General features: G+C 36.2%; 1 protein-coding gene across 1 annotated transcript; it reads right to left on the bottom strand.

Annotated features, from left to right (window-relative positions):
• Positions 1-252: 252 nt before the first annotated feature.
• On the bottom strand, positions 253-9,880 carry LOC134649774 (sodium- and chloride-dependent glycine transporter 1-like). The gene is made up of 11 exons (XM_063504603.1): positions 9,628-9,880; positions 9,273-9,551; positions 8,969-9,191; positions 7,245-7,359; positions 6,661-6,840; positions 6,021-6,210; positions 5,141-5,340; positions 4,541-4,672; positions 3,772-3,906; positions 578-730; positions 253-433 (listed from the first exon to the last, which is right to left on the bottom strand). Exons 1-11 carry the CDS (start codon positions 9,878-9,880, stop codon positions 308-310), a joined length of 1,986 nt encoding a protein of 661 aa, XP_063360673.1. The 3' UTR covers positions 253-307.
• Between the last annotated feature and the right edge of the window lie 649 nt (positions 9,881-10,529).

Below are 10,529 nucleotides of genomic sequence, written 5' to 3'. Positions count from 1 at the left end.
TTAAAATATTAGTAATATACTAAGGTATAACATTTTATTAAAACATAATTAATTTAATGTAACTATACCCAAAGGCGTTTTAATACATTTTTATAACTAAGCAATTAAATGGTAATAATTAACTAAAGTCCTGTCCAATTTGGACAACTACATATATCAATTATATGCATATCGACCAATTGAATAGCTTGTCAGATCTTTCACTTTGTTTATTAGCAACAATTATAGTTAGGCTATCCTCGAAAGCTGAGTAAGTCGATATGGTTACATTGACTAATATTATGTCAAATCCAGATGCCTAGGTAGTCTAGGTACTGAAGGCTGCATTGTCAGCGCCAGTCTCGTCGAGGGTGTCCGTTGAGTCTGAGGCGGGGGCTTCGGTTTTGACAGCTGGCTTCCAAGTCGGGGTGGGAGTGAATAGCTCCATTCCACGCTGTAAAACGAAAGACATTCCTATTATTTCCATAAAGGTTACTGCATTTGGCTTGTGAATGTAGACAAAACTAACGAAATTACTTCTTTTAAATTATAATTTTATTGACAATGAAAATAATTCTGCTTGCCATTATAGACTTACGTAGCCTTTGTAGAGAGCCCAGCCTACTCCAACTGGGAAGAACACAAGCGTGGATAAACCTACAACCCAGCCGAGGAAGTCTGCGTAAAACGGAAATTCGTAGTCCCCATATGCAGGCGCGGTCCAATCCGATAGGACGAATACTAAAATGGCCTGTAACAAATATTTTATTGGTACATACACAATACATAGTCATAACAAAGATACGTACCCACTAAAAATAATGAGAGAACTGTAAAGAGAGTAAATAATAAGTACCTTCCTACCTATAAAGAGTAATTTGGTTTTATAAAACCAAAATTAAATAGGTATTATTATTTGACAATTAAACGTATTAAATGTTAATACATTTATAGGTTTTAGTTACATCTTATAGTTGACCCAGACTTTAATTTATTTACACAAAAATATATATTTATTGACTGGTTTTAGATAGGTACTAGGTAACTTTACCTATAACTTAATTAAATATTACATAAATCAATAGCATCCTTGTGATATCAATATATGTATTTATATGATAATTAAAATTATAATCAGTCAAAAATTTTATGTGACAATCAAATTTAATCAATACCTACCTTAAAGATATTATCAAATGTTAAATTGAGATAAGACGAATAATTGACATTGATAATAGCTAAGATGATTATTACTTAGCTAAATAACTAAATTGTCGTTGAGCTAGATTCTGCGGGTTATTCCCACTAGTTACCACCAAGTTGTTATCAGTGGTAACTACTGGGAATTTTTTTCCCACCTTTTACCACTGGTAACTGGGTAATTCTTATTCTTATGTCTTTTTTGTTTAAAACGTAAGAATAGCATATATTTTTAAGAAAATAAGTAAACTCTTTATTATACTTAGTAATTTACCTCTAGTTTTAGGTCAACCTAAATTTATTGTCCTAAGAGTATTAAACACATATTTAAAAAAAATTACAAGTTCGAATTGTCACGGACCGTGTAGTGTGACTTCCCGGATTTTGTGATATTTTTTTTTTTGTGATTTTGCAAGAATTTATATCAAATATAAAACACTAATCTCTGTTCCACAACACGGTTTAAAAATGGATATACAATGACTTTACACAATTTTAAACAACATCTGGGGCCACGGCAGTGCCCCCGCCAAGTCGAGTGCGAAGCAAACACTGCCGTACCATCCTTTACTGGAACCATTTCGCCGCATTTTCAGGCCCCTATTTGAGAACCTCTGGATAAGACCAGAACGCAAAAATTTTCGTCATCCAGTAAGCTATAATCACATACTTAAAATCCAAAATTTCAAGTCTGTAGGTCATTTAGTTCCGAAGTGAAGCGAAAGCAAAGTTTCGCATTTATGACACTCATTCATTCACTCATGATCATCAGAATAGAATTAGTACTTCCCATAAACTCAGAGAGCTGAAATTTGGTACAGAGTTAGGGTTTAATGGCCACATAAAGGGTAAACCTAAAAATTGCAATATCAGTCACGCTTTAAAGATCTAAGAACTGCATAAGTAAGTTTGTAATCACATATAAATATATGATATTACAAAGTTACTGTTGCAGTTCCTACAAATAGTAGGTAAAGTAAAGGTACACTACGATGTACGATGTGAGTATGAATGAAGATATGTTTAGTTATGATATGTGTATACATAGTACGGGTATGAGTACCCGAAAAGAAGGACTGCCTACAAAAAGAGATGAGATCCCATCAAAAACATTACATGTAAAAAGGTGCAAGTCTCGCAACGCTTTTACTACAAAAAAGTTTTGAGATGTAATGTGAAACCAAGTCGGTTATTTTAATCAGTGCCAGGGGGTGTTAAAACCGTATCAATAAGATATCTTTAATTTGTAATACATATAATGACTTGGCAATCGCACATAATGCTTTACTCGTACCGTACTCGTAAATATGTGTAATGCTCAAACTGAAATTAGCGCTAGCGTTATGTTCAATTAGAATTATTTTTAATGGGTGACGATGATCCTTTTGTCATTATGCAGCCGTGCGATGGCCAAGTCATTATACGTATTACAAATTAAATATATCTTATTGATACGGGTTTAACACCCCCCGGCACTGATTAAAATAACCGACTTGGTTTCACATTACATTTCAAAACTTTTTTGTAGTAAAAGCGTTGCGAGACTTGCACCTTTTTACATGTAATGTTTTTGATGGGATATATTATACCGTAATAATGTTCTAAGGTTATTTCCTCGTTGTAATTTTTTTTGTAATGAAATATCATTATCATTATCAAACGAATACTCTTACCTTCAAATAAAGCCAAGACTCTTACCCAAGACTTATTTTATTTCATTTAGAGACATCCCACACCTCAGGTATTTAATTGAATACTTTTTCTTATATTCGAAGGTAAAAAAGTCGTATTTATTTCCATAAATATTTTTTATGGTGATATGTTTAAAAACAGAAATCAAAATAGTTATTTAACTGTTATCACCTTATCGGCATACAGTCACGCTCCGTGATTGTTACGCCATTTAGGGTTCTAGCTAAACTGGACATTCGATGCCTAAGTATAGAACAACCAATTTAGCTAGAACTCTAAATGGTGTAACAATACTATGTGGTGACTGTACCTAACTACATGCAATCACACACCAAGACTGATAAATATTTTTATGACCTGTAACTATATTGTTTCCAGTTACGTTTATATATTTCATGTTGGTTCATTAACACTGATATAATTCCTGCGGTGGCAGCATGGTTGCATTTTTATCGCTTGTCAGTATCATGTCACTTTCGCACTTACATTCTTGTTAGAGGGCGTTTTTTTTAAAGTTGTCCCCTACACTTTTTTTTCAAATTTGGGATTTTTTATGTTATTTCTACTGAATCACGAGCTCTTTCTAAGATCCTAACAGGAGAAAAAAAGTGTCCTAAAATTTCCATACATTTTTCGATCTTTCCATTCCGCGACCGCCATACAAAGTCTATGAATAATGGTGACGGAATGGAAATAAAAACCTTACGACATTTTTTTCTCCTATTAGGATAGAAAGAGCTCGTGATTCTGAGTAGAAATAATATAAAACAATCCCAAATTTGAAAAAAAAAAGTGTAGGGGACAACTTAAAAAAAAAACGCCCTAGAACGTGACAAGCATGGTCACATGGTGGCAAATGTGGCAATAAAAATGCGACCGTGCTTCCGCCGCTGTACTTACGAAGCTGCCGACTGGACAAATGACAGTCCAGACTGCTTTCCAGAAGAACCGTTGGAATTTGTTCATCTTCATATTCATCGTCGCCAGATTGTCCATCGCTCGGTTGATGCCGTAACTCCACGCCACAGACATGCACTAAAAATTACGAAACATTACAAAGTTACGAATATTATTGTTTTCACGTTCCAATAAACACAAATCAATGTAGCCTATTGGCTAAAGGGATCTATATCTGAATCCCTAAAGTCTTTTCTCCGATCTTTGCATTCCCTAATATTGTTTGTCATAATGATCAGTTGTCCTAACACTAAAAACCCTAATTTTGGTTTCCCTAATTATTGATTACTTATCCTAATGTTATTAAGCATATTTTCTTTTTTGCGGGGGTCGCAGTTCTAACCCTAACCTAACCCACTTTTGTGGCAGCAAGTTCTAAAACGTAACCATTTTTCAGAACCTTACATCATGGAAAATAATCGTTATGACAATTGATCGTTAGGGCATGTGCCCATTAGGACAAACCAGTTAGGGCAAGTGAGTTTAGGACAAACGTTGTTAGGGATTCAGAATGACACCCGGCTAAAGTTATTGTGTTTTCATTGCATTGTTTTTTAATATAACTAATTATATAAACAATTTTTGCAGCAACAGCATAGCATATTTTTTAATAATAACAAATCAAAAACTGATTTTTTCGCCGAATTTTGAAAGTGGATTTATCCTATAGAATATATATGTACTTATATGTATTTATAATATGGAATTGTACCTCTGCCATTCCTATAAGTAAGATGGCCCAGGACGCTGTGTTCCAATCAAGCAGAGTAAAGAGGTATACTCCTCCACTGAAGCACATGGGTATCCCCAGGATGAAGCATGAGAAACAAGTGAATGCGGTGACCTGAAATAATTATAAAGACCGTGATGACCAATGATTTCGGTTATGAATTCGTATCTCAGGATTTAGGATTTAGGGCGTTTTCTTCTTTTATAGCATTAGGTAAACAAAAAATAAAATAAAATAAAGGTTAACTTAGAGTGTCGCCGCCGACAACAAGGCGCCCGGCGGGATTTTATCCACTGAAGGTTAGAGATCGCCTGACTTACACGTATGCGTAAGTCTTATATCTGACCAGCCATAACTTCGCTATGAGATGGTCGGCGAAATTGTAATTAGTAAGTACTATTAAATAAACTTATTTTACAATAAAACACTCTTTATTAGCCAATTACTCAACGATCCTGCTTAGAATTTGCCGGGACTTCCAGGTAAAACTCGTCAAACTGGCTTGACCTTCGCCTACAATAGTACCTACAATATTTTGTAATTACATAGTTAAAACATTTAAAACTTAAAAACTGTTTATACCATCCAGTAATTCTTTCTCAAAGACGGCCACTTATCAACGATTGCCGTGTTGATGGCCTCAATGCCGGCGAACTGGCTTCCGAGGCCAAGGATAAACAGCATGAAGAAGAACAGAATGGACCAGAGCTGGGCCACTGGCATCTGAAGCAAGGCTTCTGGGTAAGCAATGAAGGCCAGACCAGGGCCATCTGATGCAACGTCTGAAAATAAATTTTCTGGAATGAAAATCTCAAAGATTTTGTTGTTTTTTTTTCAAGATAAATATTGCAAAGATGTCTATAGGTAAAAGTTGAAAACCAGCTTAGAAGGAATTCATTAAACTAAATCAAATTATTTATGAGCTATTCAAAGTTGCATTAGAATTAGAAAACACCAGTGACGTCGTGTCTCTCAGTTTCTACCAGATTGCTTGAAAATAATTGTTAGTTGCGCCGCCATCGGAAAACACAACATGTATTATAATGATCTCTCGACCGATATGAAGTGTTAATAACAGTCGAGAGCGATGTCAATATTATGCGTTATTGGGCGATAACTCGTGATGGCATTTGTTATAGTGAAAGTAATAACATACCTTATCGCGTCAAAGGAGAAATTATGTGCTATAAATACGATATCTATTAGATAGATTGTTATATTTGGCGGATACGGCATACAAAATTTATCATAACTGCGCACATTCCTATCCAGGTTCCAGGCTTAAAAATGTTAGGTTTAGAATAATCAAAATAATTCCAATGTAACTCCTTTGTTTATTTTCAATTTCATAAAATAAGCAAAAACTATGGACATATACAAACAACATATGCATAAAAGCCAAAATTATGGACACCCGCAAACAATGCACGCATACATTTTTGAATTTTAGTGCTGTACTTACCATCCACGGTAACCCCCATGAGCTGCGCTTGGAAGCCGAGGACAGAGAAGACGGCAAAACTAGCGTAAATCGACGTAAGGAAATTGGCCATGCTGACGAACATGGCGTCAAAGTGGCAGTTGTTGTGGAAGTGGTTATAAGAAGCCAGCGTTACTAGAGAGCCGCAGCCGACGCCAAACGAGTAGAAGATCTGTGATTAATACATGTAAAGTCAGTTACTAAAAATAAAATAAAATAGTCTTCATTTTAACACAGACAAGTCCTACTCGAAATTTTAATTTAAATCTGTAAAGTCGATTAGCCTGCAGATTAGTGACAAGTAATTAAACACGTATCTTCTGATCAACATAAATATGTACGTATAGACAGTAGAATACCAAATGACATTTTTTCTCAACGGCGATTAAATAAAAAGTATAAGTATTCTTAATCGTAACGTAAAATTATTGTGAAAAACCCGTGTAAAATTTAATTTGACTGTATTAGCCACTCGTCGCCTTGGGATTTCCTTTTAATATCATACATTTTCTTTTTCTCTTAATTCATTCGACCTAAATTATAATATCCCATGGTTGTAAAGCTATTAATACGAAATTTCTGTTAAACAATTTTTTCAGTGCACGAACACAGGAGATTGTACCTGTGACGCAGCGTCCCCCCAAACTCTGGCATCCAAAAGTGTCTCCCATGTTGGCGTTATGAAAAACAACATGCCGTCTACGGCTCCTTCTAATGTGACACCTCTGACTAGAAGTGCTGTTAACATCACATACGGGAACAATGCTGTGAAATACACAACTTTTCCTGCTGACTGTACGCCCTGCGAACAAAAACTAGGTAGGTAGCTAGTAGGTAGGTAGGTGCAAAGATTAAAATTTGCATGTGATATTAGTGATATTGCCTTCATTCTGAAATTCGACCCTTATCAATGAATACCATTAAATATTTGTATCATAATTAGATTAATTAGTAATTAGAAATCTAATCGTATTATTATCATATCAATTTCCTTTTAATCTTACTTTAACTAACATGTAATTAATACGTTTTACGTCTACATTGCTTGTAAGCATCGTCGTACAAATCTACTATGAAATTAATTATAATATCAACCCAGATTTCAGATTATTAAATGTATATTATTACTGCAGGAAAAGACAATTATCTCAGAGTCAACACTGATTTCGACTTTCCTGCAGCAATTTATACATTTCCAGTACTTACTTTGATGACAACGAGGAAGGCCACAAACCAGGACAACGCGAGACAGCCAACAAGATGCCATTGTATCGTGCCCCAATTTTCCCACGTCGCGTCGCCAATGCCTAGTACGCGTTCGCTATCAACCACAAGATCAATTTTATTTCTTATATATTATAGATATTGAAATAAGTTGTTGCTTTCAGTACTGATCGATGAAACGATGGCAAAAGATAAAAAAGAAGATGGTTAAGTTTTATTTTTACACAAAATAAACTACTTCTATTCTATTCTACTTATAATTTTAAAAGCTACCGATTGGACCCACATTTATGTTCAGCGAAAATTCATAGTTTCGGGGAAATTACTGTTTTTTTTCTTCTAGGAGAAAATGTCTAAGCTCACTTTTTAACTTGATTATATCACTAAGTATATAGTCTAAGTAAATAATGGCCAGAAGACCAGACCGTCTAGCACGAGTTGCGATCTCGCGCGCGAGGCCATACTTGAAGTCGCGCAAGATGTATTGAACAGCGCGAGAACGCAACTCAAACTAGCAGGCGGTCTAGCATGAGTTGCGTTCAAGTATGAAGTCGCGCAAGATGTATGGAGTTGCGCGCGAGAACGCAACTCATGCTAGACCGCCAGGTCTGATTCTACTCAACGTTAACCAAATGCGACTGGAATTTGTTCTGATAGTTTTCAATGTATGGAGTCAAATTTGAACGGTAGGCTGACAGCGATGTCGTACCATCGCCCACACTGTTAACTGTCCATCGGTGGACATTATGCCTTTTGTAATAAGGTCCACCGATGGACAGTTAAGAGTGTTGCTGTTTGTACTGATGGCAATCCTAATGTGCTGAGAGAAACAAGCCAGTCCTCTGCTAAACCATAACATTAACGAAGCAAGCACTTTGCAAGAATTGCTAGCTAACATTTTTAGATTTTATTTAATTATACATATAAGTTATAAGTTTCTATAGATAATTGCAATCTTATCATTAAGGAATGTGGGCATCGTCACTAAAATAAGACACCAAACGACATGTGCATATCTGTGTATTACGTATGACTCAAAATTTAAGTAATTTGCGTGAGATAAAAAATCAACTTAGATTAAATTGAACAGAGCCCTTACCATGAGTCATTGACAGTGTCAAAACGGATATAAATGCTTTCGTGAACATAATTTACTTTCTATACATCTCGCTTGCGAGTACGTGCGAGATGCATAGAAAGTAAATTACGTTCTCAATGACGTTTATGTCAGTGCCAAACTGGTGGTAGTGGTACTGGTCTACTTTTAAACGCTACCGTACATGTACAAATTGTGAAGTCAAAAGATACTTTAAGGCCCCGTAGGTTCGTGTTTTTCTCTCACTCTCACTGAGCGTAAGCGTGAGCGAGATGGATGTGCGTGTTTGGGACAACGGATATCATGTTTTTGAATTTAAATTTGTTGTAAGTTGACTAAATAAGTAATCGCTGAGTTCTCTTAAAAATAAAATTGCGTGTTTCTAGAAGCCATTTTCATATTTAGCTTTTGTGCATAAATTGTTTTAGGGCTCGTGTTCGTGATTTTTTTCTATCGAGCGAAAGTGAAAAAATTTGGATTCTAATCGAAAAAATTACTACCTGAAATCCTCAAGATTGCCAATTCACTTTTTGGTAACCTTAAGGTGCCGTAGGTTCAGAAAACAGATCATAACACGGTTGCCAAAAATATAAATGATTTTAAAACTCACTTGTAATACTCCTCCGAAGCCAAGACCCTTGTGACATTCGAGTACCAAGGGATGGTCTCTGTTCCGTTTAGACACGAAAACCCATCATAGGGCTGGTATCCAGTTCGCACGCATATGTCACCAATGGAAAAACAATCACGTTCATAGTAAGTAAGATCTGTCGCTAGACCAGAGTTGTTTCCTCGAATTTTGCACTCCGTATCGTATGCTCCACTGTAGCAGGCTAAAATGATGTATAATGTAAGTACAGAAGTTTTATATTGATGCACTGAAAATTATAAATCCATGTTTAGTGAAAACTCACCTAAGGAATTGTATTCATTATCGCACGATCCCCAATCCAATTTTCCAGCGAAAGACACAATTGTATAAAACAAAGTCCATGCCACGATGATCATATAGTAGATTAATATAATAGTCATGACTACTAAGGTGCAGTAGCCCAGGCCACTAAAGAAGGGTGAAATAGCTGTGAATGCTTTAAGTGGTCCGATGCCTGAGTATTGTCCAATGTAAAGCTCCAAAAAGAAGATTGGAAGACCGATGAAGATTAGCATAAGGAAGAAAGGAATGAGGAAGGCACCTAGAAGAAACGAATTTAATTAAAATGATGCAGATTTTTTGATAAAAAATGAAATTTAGATATACAAGAAACTCACCTCCTCCATTTCTATAGCAGAGATAAGGGAATCTCCAGACATTGCCGAGCCCGACAGCGTAGCCGAGGCATGCCAGTATGAACTCTAGCGGGCTGCCCCATGACGCGCGCGCCGGCTTAGAGGATTCAGAAGAGCTGTCACTTGGCAATGGCTTGCCATTTGCTACATTTGGCTGTGAATTAAAATCCCTTAAATTATACACGCCACAGCATACTTTAAAAGAATATATAAATTCATAACCAGTAAAGTTCATCTCTCATAACTCTCATACTGGCAAGAGCGAGCAACAGATACTGCAACGCGTTTATAACGGGCTTAGAACGGTCACCATAGGCGGTTATAACCCGTATGCTCACAGTTTCGCCGCCTGCACGCACCGTTCTGGCAACGTTGCGTGCCATGCACGGAGCGTTTCGGCACCAGCAAAATATCCTCGCCGACAATTTTTGACGGTCCGTGGATGGCACGCTACGGGTATGGTCGGTGACGGAACGGGCTAGTGGGCATAGTCCCATACTTTTTAATACAAAGATATTTTTTTTGCCTGACACGTTCATAGCACGGTCATGGTATGATACGGTGTAGTGGGCAGAGACCTTTAGTTCAAAATATAAATAATTTATGTTAGGTAGTTAAAAAGTCGTATGTAAAGTCATATACATTTCACGAGTCATTCTTTCCGGTGCATGCGACACTACACTCAAAATACACCAATCCTCAAATATTACCATTATTAAAAAAAAACTATTCTCATAACGAATGAAACCCAAATGAACTTGTTACCAAAATGAACCGTTCTCGATTTGCACTTTTCTCAATATGGGCAAATTCCAAATAGTGTAAATTTCTAAAGAAATATGTGCGCAGTGCGTAGGTATAAATCTCGCGTCAGTATGAGTCAA

This window comes from Cydia amplana, chromosome 7, assembly GCF_948474715.1.
Source record: "Cydia amplana chromosome 7, ilCydAmpl1.1, whole genome shotgun sequence".
Lineage (NCBI taxonomy): Eukaryota > Metazoa > Arthropoda > Insecta > Lepidoptera > Tortricidae > Cydia > Cydia amplana.
The sequence above is the reverse complement of the archived record's forward strand: the minus strand, read 5'-3'. Positions and strand labels throughout refer to the sequence as shown.

Coding starts and splice junctions, on each gene's coding strand:
- LOC134649774 (XM_063504603.1), bottom strand. CDS start 9,880: ATGAACTTTACTGGTTATGAATTTATATATTCTTTTAAAGTATGCTGT. Junction 7,360..8,968: donor GCTTCGGAGGAGTATTACAA/GTGAGTTTTAAA, acceptor TGTGGTTGATAG/CGAACGCGTACTAGGCATTG. Junction 5,341..6,020: donor CATGGGGGTTACCGTGGATG/GTAAGTACAGCA, acceptor ATTTATTTTCAG/ACGTTGCATCAGATGGCCCT.